Source organism: Rhagoletis pomonella, unplaced genomic scaffold (assembly GCF_013731165.1).
Source record: "Rhagoletis pomonella isolate Grant_MI unplaced genomic scaffold, Rhpom_1.0 Rhpom_scaffold_00001, whole genome shotgun sequence".
NCBI lineage: Eukaryota > Metazoa > Arthropoda > Insecta > Diptera > Tephritidae > Rhagoletis > Rhagoletis pomonella.
In genome coordinates, this window is record NW_023458555.1 from 109527462 (window position 1) to 109539370 (window position 11909).

An 11909-nucleotide genomic window follows, 5' to 3' on the forward strand; every position below is an offset into this window, starting at 1 on the left:
TCGATTCCTAGACGTGACCCAGCGAAACGCCGGGACACGTATAACTTCTTTTTTACCGATATAACTTTCCCCGGTAATTTGAACCCTTCCCGATCACTGACCCCTACCATTTGTCTCACAGTGTTATTAATAAACAGCCTCAATATTTTGTTGTGTATTTTTCACTTCAATTGCCGCACAAGAACACAATAAATATTGCCGCTATTTTGAAATTTTCATTGCCCCATGGTTGCCAATCGAGCTATCACACGATTGCCGCACACGGGCCGTATTTGATTGGGCACAGTAAGCACAATATCGGCCTCTATTGCTGCATGAGTCAATTTATTGTGAAATCACACGATTGGGGCATAAAATGAGGCAATAATTGGTGTATTGCGGCAATCGTGGGATCCCAGCTTTACAATAGCAACTATTACAAAGCATTTTTCAAATGTAAATTCACAACGGCAAAATGATGTTGCCAGCCGCACGCATTTTACAAAGAAAGGAAGGAAGTTAGTGTCCATGTCCTCGACACTTTGAAATAAAGATAAATATGAAGATGGAGAAACAAGTGATAACGATGAAGACACAAAAAAAGGCAAAAGTGAAGACAAAAAGGAAAATTGAGATAAAGGCGAAAATGGAGACAATGAGAAATACATAAGAATTAGGTTAACAGAGTTGAAATTTTGCGATAGGAATCGAAATAAATTCAGGCATAGAGGTTACTGAAATTTATCGAATCATCGAAGTTTATAATTATCGAAATTTATCCATGCTTATTAAGTTATCGCAACGTATCGAATTATTCAAACTGATCAATGTTTACTGAGTTGTCGCAATTTATAGACACAGAAACTTAGTGGTCCAAATTTACGGGTAGTTATCGAGCTATAAAAACGTGTGAGATTAACGAAATTTGTCAAGTTAAAGAAATGTATCAAGTTATCGATATTTCTTGAATTATCATTATTTATAGACTTAACGAAATATATCGAGATGTCGTAATGCATGGAGGTCTTTCAACTTACAGAGTTATCGATAATTATTGATATACTGAATTTGGTTGGTTCAACGAAGCGAAGTTTATGCAATTTTCAAATTATATCAATTTATTGAAATTTCAAGGTTATATTAGCTTATCGATTTATCACTGTTTATCGCATTTAATCGTCTTAACAGAGTGTAAGGAGTTATCAAAATTTTTAGATAGTTTTCGAAAAATGTGGAAATGTCAAAAGTAAACATTTATAAAGGTATCCAAAGTCTTTACATTTTTGAGTTATCGAAATTTATCGAGCCATCGAATTTCACAGTTACCGAAATTGGTCGAGTTAACGAATTTAGTTGAGTTATCGAATTTTAGTGAAATTCATCGAACTATTGATATGTATCAAATCATTGAAATTTATCGATAAACTTGAATGTATCGGGTCAATTCCAAGTCCTGCCGAAGTCCTCCAAAGACCTTTTCAGATAAAAAAAAAATTTGTTACGTTTTAGCAGAAGATTTTCCGGTTAGTTAATTTGTACCGTATAAGTTTTGCTACGTGTTAAGTTAGAAAACCTCTCTAGGGCTTCTAAAACTAGAGAAACTGTCGAATTCCGACAGTAACTGGCACTCTAGTTTATGTTAAATAGCAAACATGGAGAAGCCAACAGCATATTTTTATAAAGAAAGTGGACTCATTTTATACAGAGAAACAATTTTTATTTGTACAATACGATACTTTCATTTCCCAGTACCAGGCGCACATACATATGAAGGAGCAAGCTTTCCCTATGCATACATTTGTTTGTAGAAGATTTTAATTCGTTTGTCGAAGCCTTTGGAAATTCACAAAGTAGAATTTTGGAAATTTAAAAATTTATACAAACAATTTTCTGCTTAGAAATTGAAAACTTGTTACTTCACATGTATGAGCGCCTGTTATTGGGAAATGAAAGTATCAATTCGACAATAAAAACTGGTCATAAAGACGGTCGCGGGAAAATGGACACACATTTTTTGTTATATAAAAAATTTACATAATATGTATGTATAAATCATGTATATGTATGAAAGATTCGAACTTTTTTGCAAAACAATATTTTAAGCATATATTGGAATAAAAAGAAAATGTATGTCTTTTCTTAACATTATGTTAAATGCTGACATTTTAAAAGTTAAACTTCATACAGGCTAACCTAATATTCGCGGCTTGCGTTTTGGTACGCATGCCGTCGAATTTGTTGTTTGAAAATATCGTTTTTTACAAATAAAAACTGATCATAAAGGGTGGCCGCACGAAAATGGACACATATGTATTTTAAAAAAGGACATTATATGTATTTGGATAAACCATGGACTGAATGATATAAAATTATAATTTAAAAAACTAGAACCTTGCTGTTATAATTTCCATTCATACTGCCATCAGGTTGAGAATAGAAATCGCTGCATCTTTTAGGCGCATCAATATTACATAGTTACATCAGGAGCTTATATAAGGGAGGTAAAAAGCTGCTATCATTCGATGGTTGTTATGCTTGATTATTTCATGTTCTGCGGATTTTTCAATCTTTAAAAGAAAAGAATTATAGATATTAATTGTCTTGGAACATTTTGCAATCAGTTTTTAAACAACCAAAACTATAAATTTGTACAATATGTTCATGTGAATCAAGCTGCGTTTCATGCGTGGAGGAGTCCAAGCACAACCATTCATTCGTAGGACATGGCTTAGTCCGCGTGGCCGCTGTGTATTGATAGCGACACTATGTCAATATCGTTATAAAGTTCATACACCTCATTATTCCATCATGTAAACTTACATATTTTTCTGAGTGTATAAAATTTGATTGGAACTGAATTAGAGAATGCACACATAGCAAAGTGTTCATTCATCTGGAAGCTAATTCAGTATTGAATTCTGTTTACTTCAGTATTCTCAGTTTTCATTCAGGTATTTACCACCTTACTGTGTAAAATCAATTTTTTGTTTTTGAATGATTGTAGATTGAAAAAAATATAAGCCACACTACCAGACCAAAGGAAAATAATGAAAACCTACTTGTAAATATTTCATCATTAAAATTTTAAATGATTTCACAGTTACACAGCTCTGGTGTATATTTACATACTTATGTATCTTTTTTAAATTTTCGGTTTGTTTTGGTTATTTGAGATTTTTTTTTACCTGGATCTCATTTGACATTGCAAACGCGCCAATCGTCCTATATATTAGATAAATAGATATATACATAGCCATAGATAGGTAGGAGTGAATACTTGCATTTTGTAAGTTAAGGAAACCAGAGTTCTGAATAAAGTTTAGCTTAGTTAGACACCTTGATATGTAGAAGTGAGTATGTACTTCGATTTTGTAAGTTAAGAAAACCAGAGTTCTTATTAATTGAAGTTGCGAATAAAGTTTAGTTGTAGATGCACTTTTATATATATAAATAATAGACTGTGTATAGTATATGTTTAGGAGGAAATGTATGGATGATGTAATCAGAATTGAACGAGAAGTTATGGCTTGCTGATTCTTTATATTGGTGTGGGTGTTGCACTGGTGCAACAGGGGGGAAATGGGTGTCGACACTGATTGACGTTACTGACTTGGACATAACTTGTCAATAGACGTACAAACTAAGGTCAGGTTTAGGGGAATTTGCCCCTTTAGGGGACTTGCCCCTTTGTAGGAGTCACGGCAAAGTCCAAGGCTACAAGAACGTAGATGGGGTGGGCTGACTCCATCTGACTCGGACGAGCCTCTTCTATCTCCTTTATATTTCTATTCTCCCAGTTTTGCAGTTTCTTTTCTGTAACAGGCATGATGACAAATTTTGTTTATGTCAGCGGCAAGTAAGGTGGTTGGAGGTAGCCCCCCCCCCCCCCCCCCCCCACCAACCGACGAGCTAGTTCGGGATGCCAGCATGTCTGAAGGCCAACCAACCTTACCTCAACAGTCAGCGACGTAACAGTGGCAATCAGGGAATGGGCACTTTTTTCGAGGAACTGGGTACATTACTTTAATATCTTAAAGTAACCAAATTAGACGAATGTGTTAATTTTTAGCCATTCGACCCTTCTTGGAGCGACATTTTTTCAATTTGAATCGTTATATCTCCACAACAGGAGTTTTCCCAGGTATAGGCTATATACCAGAGCTATATATAAAGCTAAGATTTCGGGATAGACTTGTGGAAACTTAGAATAAAATCGACTGACCAGTTTTTGAGAAAATGCCCGAAGTCTATATTTATGACATATTTATATTTTATAAACGCAAAAGACAGCGCTAGATAGCTTGTTTTAAGTCCCTCCTTCAGGCACCAGCCACGCCCACAAAAGCCTACGAATCGAAACATCCTGGAACAAAACCTTCCTAGTTTTTTTGGTACTTTAATTCCTGAAAGTTTGCAAAAAAAAAGAAATGAAGGTACGTACAGACACTACACACATCGCAAAGCATCTCGTAGTGGAGACACGAACCAAAACACATTAAGCTCTATATCTTTCCAACTAGTAGCCGGAACTTAATATATAAGGTATCGTTTGAAAGGTATTGACCTATAGAATAACAAAATACTAAATATGTTGGGTGTATCCACCCCGGTAAACCGACAAAAGCAAAAAAATGTGTTTTTATGTTTCGCAACACTTTAGCTTAATTTTCCAGAATTCGGTTAATCGTTTATGAAGCTTGAATACATTTTGTGGACACACTCTGCAAGACCTTTCCTACGATACGTCAAACATGTTGATTGGACGTCTGGATAAAAACTTCCAAATCTCGTGTATATAAGCGAGTAATTTCAGTATGCTACTGTGGCTGCTTTCGTCACTCGCGCATACTGCAGTGCGCTGTGATTAACCCTTATTTGACACGTTGGCCAATGTGGGCTGCCATCTCGCTGCTTTAACGAAACCCCATCCCACACATTTGTATATAGATATCAGTGTTGCCACAAAAAAATTACCACATGCTTCAAAAACAAATGAAAAATCCTCAAATCCGAACAAATTACTAAAAATTTTCTTATGACAGATATGTGTATTGTGTAAGCGTTCCTGAAATATCGCGCGGAAATTGAATTCGTTCCGCCTCACAGGCGAACGTTAGTATTCTAGGGTTAAAGCTATTTATGTTCTGCATGGGGGTGCTTGAAAGTTTGACCAGCCATTTGAGGGAAATGTGAACAAAAATCAAAGTTTTTGATTTTCCGGCCGCCATGTTGACGTCTGCTCAAACCACTTAAGCTATGTATGATTAAATCGCTTCATTCGTAAGAGAATTTTTACCGAATGAAGACGCAAGAGAGAAAAATCAAAGAAAACCAAAGAGCTGCTTGTGTGGTGTATTTCGATCTTTATATAACTTCGGAAAGCTTATAGTTGAATAATTTGCAGAGCGATTTAACAACTCTGTTGTGTAAAACATGGTTGCATTTGTTATCTGCAAACATATCGAGAGAAAATTCCTCAATATAAAAATCCTCAAAAAATACTCAAGCGCACCCGAAATTTCTCACGTTCTGAGGAATTACTCACAAAGTGGCAACATTGATACATATGCAATTATGCGCGTCTATTTAAACTCTTTTAGTGGTAAATGATTAAAATAAGCAATAATATTATGAGATCTGCGAAGTTCGAGTTTGCGTTACCTAAGTCCAGATTTTGTTGTCGTATTTGAAATTCTGACTTACAACTTGTGCTACATATGTATGTATATGGCGTTCCAAGTTGTACGACTTGTGTTTTTTGGTAAATTTTGTAATCTATACATATATAAAAATTGTAGCAGGCCGATGTCTGTACATTTTAGATATTAAGGAAAAATTATTATTAGAGCAACAGAAGCCAAATCGGAAATTTTTAGAATTTTTATCTGTCTGTCTGTCTGGAAGTTTGCACGCATATGAGTCGAAAACTAATGCTTGGAATTGAACGCAGTTTTCACCTGTGTATTTCTGGAGGTCTAACTTAAAATAAAGAAGGAAAGAAAGAATTGGAGTTGTCACCTGTTTGAAAACTACAGTTTAATTTACTTGTTTTTGTTATTTTATGGCCTTATAACAATTATATTCAAAAATTTTTATTGAGTTCGAGGCCGTTTTCTAATGAAAACTTATTGTGGAAAAGCAACAATAATTTGAAAAAATGGTATCGAACCGACGATCCTTCCTTATCAGACTTCTTTCAGTAGGATTCGAACCGACGATTATAAATATAATTAATTAAGTTATTTGTTTTTGTTATTTATCGCCTTATAACAATTATAAATATAATTATAAATATAATTGTTATAAGGCCATAAAATAACAAAAACAAATAACTTCAGGATGAGCACACCTAAAATTTAAACATTCTAACAATAGAAAATATTAAAAACCAGCAATACCAACAACCACTCTATCAAGTGAATTGCAGCGGAACAGCTGCGCTTGATTGTAGTAGGCTTAGCAAGTGAAACAGTGGAAATAAGCAACAAGAATTAACAAGGCGAACTTAGCACAGTGCGTAGGCAACTGGCTGAGTCAGTGGGATCGTCGGTTCGAATCCTACTGAAAGAAGTCTGATGAGGAAATGTGGTGATTTCCGAAATAGCTATCACTTCTACCATTTTTTCAAATTATTGTTGCTTTTCCACAATAAGTTTTCATTAAAAAACGGCCTGGAGCTCAATAAAAATTGTTGAATATAATTACAGTTTAAGTAGATTGAAAGATAAAGTAGATATTGCTATATGACTGTAAAAAGAAATACGTCTAAGGCCGAATTCACAGTGCTTAGTTAAACCATTGTTAACTTAACCACCAACAAGGTTTTAATTATGAATTTATATTCAGAGTCACATAGTTAACTATAGAAATTCGTATCGCCTGAAAATATACAAATTCTAAAAATCAATACTTTTCTATTCAAATTTGAAATTAGTTCCACAAAAAAAATTTATTTCACAAGAGTTTAACTATGGGGGCATGCTGGTTTAAATTTTTGTTAACTGAGCGTTGTGAATATGAAAATAAATAGTTAAACTCTTATCAGTGGTTAACTACGCACTGTGAATTTGGCCCTAAGAAGGCTTAAAGCCGAAAATATTTTTGTTGAAGGTTGCCACCTGTTTGAAAATTTTAATTTAATTTAATTTATAAGGTAAAGTGAATATTGAAACATGGGTATCCAACTGAAGAGGCTTAGGTAAGTTTACTGCCGGGAATCGGAGCAGCCAACTTGGCTCAAACCGTGCCATTTTTGGCCCTATTTTACCCCAAATGGCACTTAATTTTTCAATTTGGCACAGACTGCCAAAATGGCACTTTTGAAAAATAGTAATATTTGAATACATTTTTGTGAAATTCTTTACATGTACTTATTTTTCGCAACTAAAATTTGCTAATTTCTATAGCTTATACAACTGGTTTATCTTACTTTCGCATTGGACTTTTGTTTTGGGAATGTGTCTCTAATTTTAATGCTAAATAGGAAGAATTAAAAAGAACGGCACATTTTTTGGCACTTTTAGTTTTCTATTTGGCACATTTTGGCACTTTTTTGTCCTCAATGTGGCACTTCATAGCTAAGTATAGTTCGCAGCCCTGCCGGGAATGTGTTTGAGACAGGTTGCTACCGGTTTGAAAAATTTTACTCTATTAAATTGATAAAATAAATGGAATGTTACAATATGGGTATCAAACAGCACAAAAATACTTTTGAGGCGCAGTGAAGCATGCCGAGTATTCGCTAGTCAATAATACAAAGTTCCACAGAGAAAAGTAAAGGGTTAAAACTAAGATTATTTTGTTATTTTTACTGGTTGATTCAGTTTTTAATTACAAATAGGAAAATCAAAACCAGTTATATGTATGTAAAGTAGGGATGTTAATTTTTTTCGATTTTTACGATCCCGGGATTTTCGGGATGTCGTTGGTTCGATCCCGGGATTTTCGGGATGTCTTTGGTTCAATCCCGGGATCCCGGGATCAATCCCGGGATTTAGATATTTATTATTTTTCAACGACTTAACATGAAAAAAATTGCATCAATAGGTTGGAGAAGCCCTCCTACCATACAATGAATAATATGTAAATAGGTTTGAAACGTACTTTTAATTTAAAGTGAAAATTATTTCATAAGTAACAAAACGTAACACAGTAATTAAATTCTTATGCATTTAATAATACTTTAGTGTGCACATATCTAATAAAGTAATTTAAGATATGTCGAAAAAACCTCGATGCCAAAAAATTAAATAAAAAAATTTATTTTCTGGTTGAAAGAAGTTCATAAAACTCGTGGTATAAAAAAAAGCGCGTTAATTCGACCAGGTTTGTTTATCCAAAATTTAAATTTTTTTATAAAAGTCTACCTCATATTCCACATAATTAACTGCATATAAATGGGCATTTCTTTGATGTCATGATTTTTTTTTTAAGACTTTCTCGAGCCCTAACCGCCAAAATAACGTAAGCTACATTTTTTCTCAAAATTTTCTTTTTGATGCAGAAATAGTCCTAGGCCATCTAGATGCATTTCTGCATCAAAACGAAAATTTAAAAGAAATGTCACGTTATTTTGGCGGTTAGGGCTCGTTATAATTTCAAAGATATGGTTAATTCGAAAGTGTATTTAAAACAAATTCAGTGCAATGTAAAACAAATTAAGGGTACCAAATGAAATTATTTTTTGTGTTCACAAGAACGAATAAGAATTGAAAATGCCTGTTTAATCAGTTCTATTTTTTAAGCTTATAAAGTTAGTCCTTAACACATAATTTTTTCAAAAATAAGAATTGAAAAATTTCAAGCTATTCGAGGATAAAATTATAAAAGGGTATTTTTAATACCTACCCGTCCCTTACGCACCAAAAATTGTAATGTGTTTTAACTCTACAGATCTTCTTCTTCATTTGATACCCATAATGGTTTTTTAAGTATATTGCACTGAAATTTTTAAATCATTTTTTGAATTACTCTTATCTTTAAAATTTCAAAGTTCTTTTAAAAAATACTGACGTCAGAGACAAAAATTAAGAACGCGATTTTACTATAGTTGGGCCTTGGTTTGGCGAATATATTAATTTTTTCGTGTCCAAAATTGCCTGCCGCGAGGTGTTATACGTATATTGAGCTAAACATTTATAAAAAAATGTTAAAAATTAAATAAACAAAAGAAATATAGCCAAAACTGTTCAACATAAAGCGTTTCAATTATTGCCACCAGTGTAAATTTCAAATCCCGGGATTCTAGGAAAATAATCCCGGGATTTTCGAGACTTAAAAAAGACCGGAATCCTGGGATCCCGGGATTTACATTCCTAATGTAAAGCCTGTATTACAGTAGTTTCTTTTTTTTTTGCATATTTGTAGATAAAGCACTTCCTGCTGAGACGGAATATGCCATTCGGCGGTGATCTGCGAGCTATCGATATTCAGCGGAATCGAGACCATGGATTAGCATCTTACAACGATTTAAGAGAGTTTTGTGGCCTCAAGCGAGCCAGTAGCTGGGAAGATTATGGTGATCTCATCGAGCTCAATGTATGAAAAAAAACGGTCAGGGTGTCCCCGACATTATATAAAACTAATTTTTTACTCTACAGATTATTGAAAAAATGAAATCCTTATACGCCAGCCACGAAGACGTTGATCTTACTGTGGGCGGTGCCGTGGAGGCACATATAACAGGAGCTCTTGCTGGACCCACATTCCTTTGTATACTTACAGAACAGTTCTATCGTACACGTGTTGGCGACCGATTTTGGTATGAAAATGCAGATCCATTGACAGGATTCACAGAAGGTAAAACAGTCTAATTTTTTTTTAATATGTTATTTACCGTTATCGTGATGGTCGTTAGTATTTCACTTCGACAGTCGTTTAGTTAGGCTTTCTGCACATTGGTCGTGCAATCACAGTTGCTTCATCGTCACAATCATGATGCAACCATTACATGACGTCTACACTTTCGCACACTCGGTCGTGATATTTCAATTCATTTCGCGGCTAAAAATTCGCTAAGAGCAGGTATTTTCTGTTTTTTTGGTTAATATTTTCGCAGTCTTTACAAAAACTTGCAATTTTAAAATTATGAACTGTGCTGCAACAATTACAGACGTAATTTATTATAAATCTCTCGTCTTTTCTTCTCGGAAATGTATTTTGTTCACTCACGTAGACAATTTTTACAATTTCGATATATCTGAAAGTTATTGAATTTTATAGCAATTATACACTTTTTAATAGTTTCCATAGATTCTATATAAGAAATGAGTATTTCTGTAATTTTAGTGCAAATATTAACCTTTTCACTAATTTTGTAATAAAATGTAAAAAAACAATGCGTGCATAACGATAAGCAAACGACAGTGTCGTACTTATCTGTTTCTGCATCTTCTACGATTTGCCAACGATAACGCAACCATGATTGGACGACAAGTGTTCAGATAGCCTTAGGCACCCACAGAGAAGTTCTTCTTCTTCTTTTTTGGCGCAGTAACCGCCTAGCGATTTTGGCCGAGATCAGCAAAGCACGCCAGTCGTTTCTCCTCTGTGCCAACTGACGCCAATTGGAAATGCCAAGTGAAGCCAAGTCCTTCTCCAACTGATCTTTCCATCGCAGTGGGGGCCTCCCTCTTCCTCTGCTACCACCAGCGGGTTCCGAGTTGAATATTTTCAGAGCTGGAGCATCGGTGTCCATTCGAACGACATGGCCAAGCTAGCGGAGCCGCTGTATTTTAATTCGCTGCACTATGTCCGTGTCGTTGTAAAGCTCATAAAGCTCATCGTTCCATCGTCTGCGGTACTCGCCGTCGCCAAGGCGTAAAGGCCCATAAATCTTCCGCAAAATCTTTCTCTCAAACACTCCAAGCGCCGCCTCATCGGATGTTGTCATTGTCCATGCTTCTGCGCCATATACCAGCACGGGAATGATGAGTGACTTATAGAGCATGGTTTTCGTACGTCGAGAGAGGAATTTGCTCCTGAATTGCCTACTCAGTCCAAAATGGCACTTGTTGGCAAGAGTGATTCTGCGTTGGATTTCAATGCTGACATTATTATCGTTGTTAATGCTGGTTCCCAAGTAAACGAAATTCTCTACTTTCTCGAAATTTTAACTGTCCACAGTGACGTGGGTGCCAAGGCGCGAATGTGCTGACTTTTTGTGTGATGACAGGAGATACTTCGTCTTGTCCTCGTTTACCACCAGACCCATTCGCTTTGCTTCCCTATCCAACTTGGAAAAGGCAGTCGATGTCATCGGCATAAGCAAGCGATTGCACGCTCTTGTAGTAAATTGTTCCTGAGCGGTTCAGTTCTGCAGCTCTTATCATCTTCTCCAACAGCAGATTAAAGAAGGTCACATGAAAGGGAGTCGCCCTGTCTGAAACCCTGTTTTGTGGCGAACTGATCGGAGAGGTATTTCCCAATTTTGACGGAGCTGGTGTTATCGCTCAACGTCATTTTACACAGCCGTACGTGTTTTGAGGATATGCCAAATTCAGACAAAGCGGCATATAGGCAACTCCTTTTAGTGCTGTCAAAGGCGGCTTTGAAGTCGACAAATAGGTGGTGAGTGTCGATCATTTATCGCGGGTTTTTTCCCAGATTTGGCATATTGTGAATACCTGGTCTATGGTGGATTTTCCAGGTCTAAAGCCACACTGATAAGGCCCAATCAGTTCATTGACGGTGGGCTTCAGTCTTTCACACAATACGCTCGATGAGACCTTGTAACCTATGCTTAGAAGGCTGATCCCGCGGTAGTTGGCGCGAATGGCGGGCTCACCTTTCTTGTGGATTGGGCAGAGCACACTTAAATTCCAGTCGTCGGGCATGCGTTCATCTGACCATATTCTGCCCAAGAGTTAATGCACGCACCTTATCAACTCCTCGCCGCCGTACTTGAATAGCTCAGCTGGCAGGCTGTCAGC

At 35.8% G+C, this 11909-nt stretch overlaps 1 protein-coding gene across 1 annotated transcript in view; it reads left to right on the forward strand.

Annotated features, from left to right (window-relative positions):
* Positions 1-9791, forward strand: part of LOC118735196 (peroxidase) — a 583871-nt gene extending 574080 nt beyond the window's left edge. The window contains exons 6-7 of the mRNA XM_036464843.1: positions 9346-9516; positions 9579-9791. Of these exons, the coding sequence (XP_036320736.1) occupies positions 9346-9516; positions 9579-9791 (384 nt within the window). The remainder of the gene's footprint in view (positions 1-9345; positions 9517-9578) is intronic.
* Positions 9792-11909: the final 2118 nt, after the last annotated feature.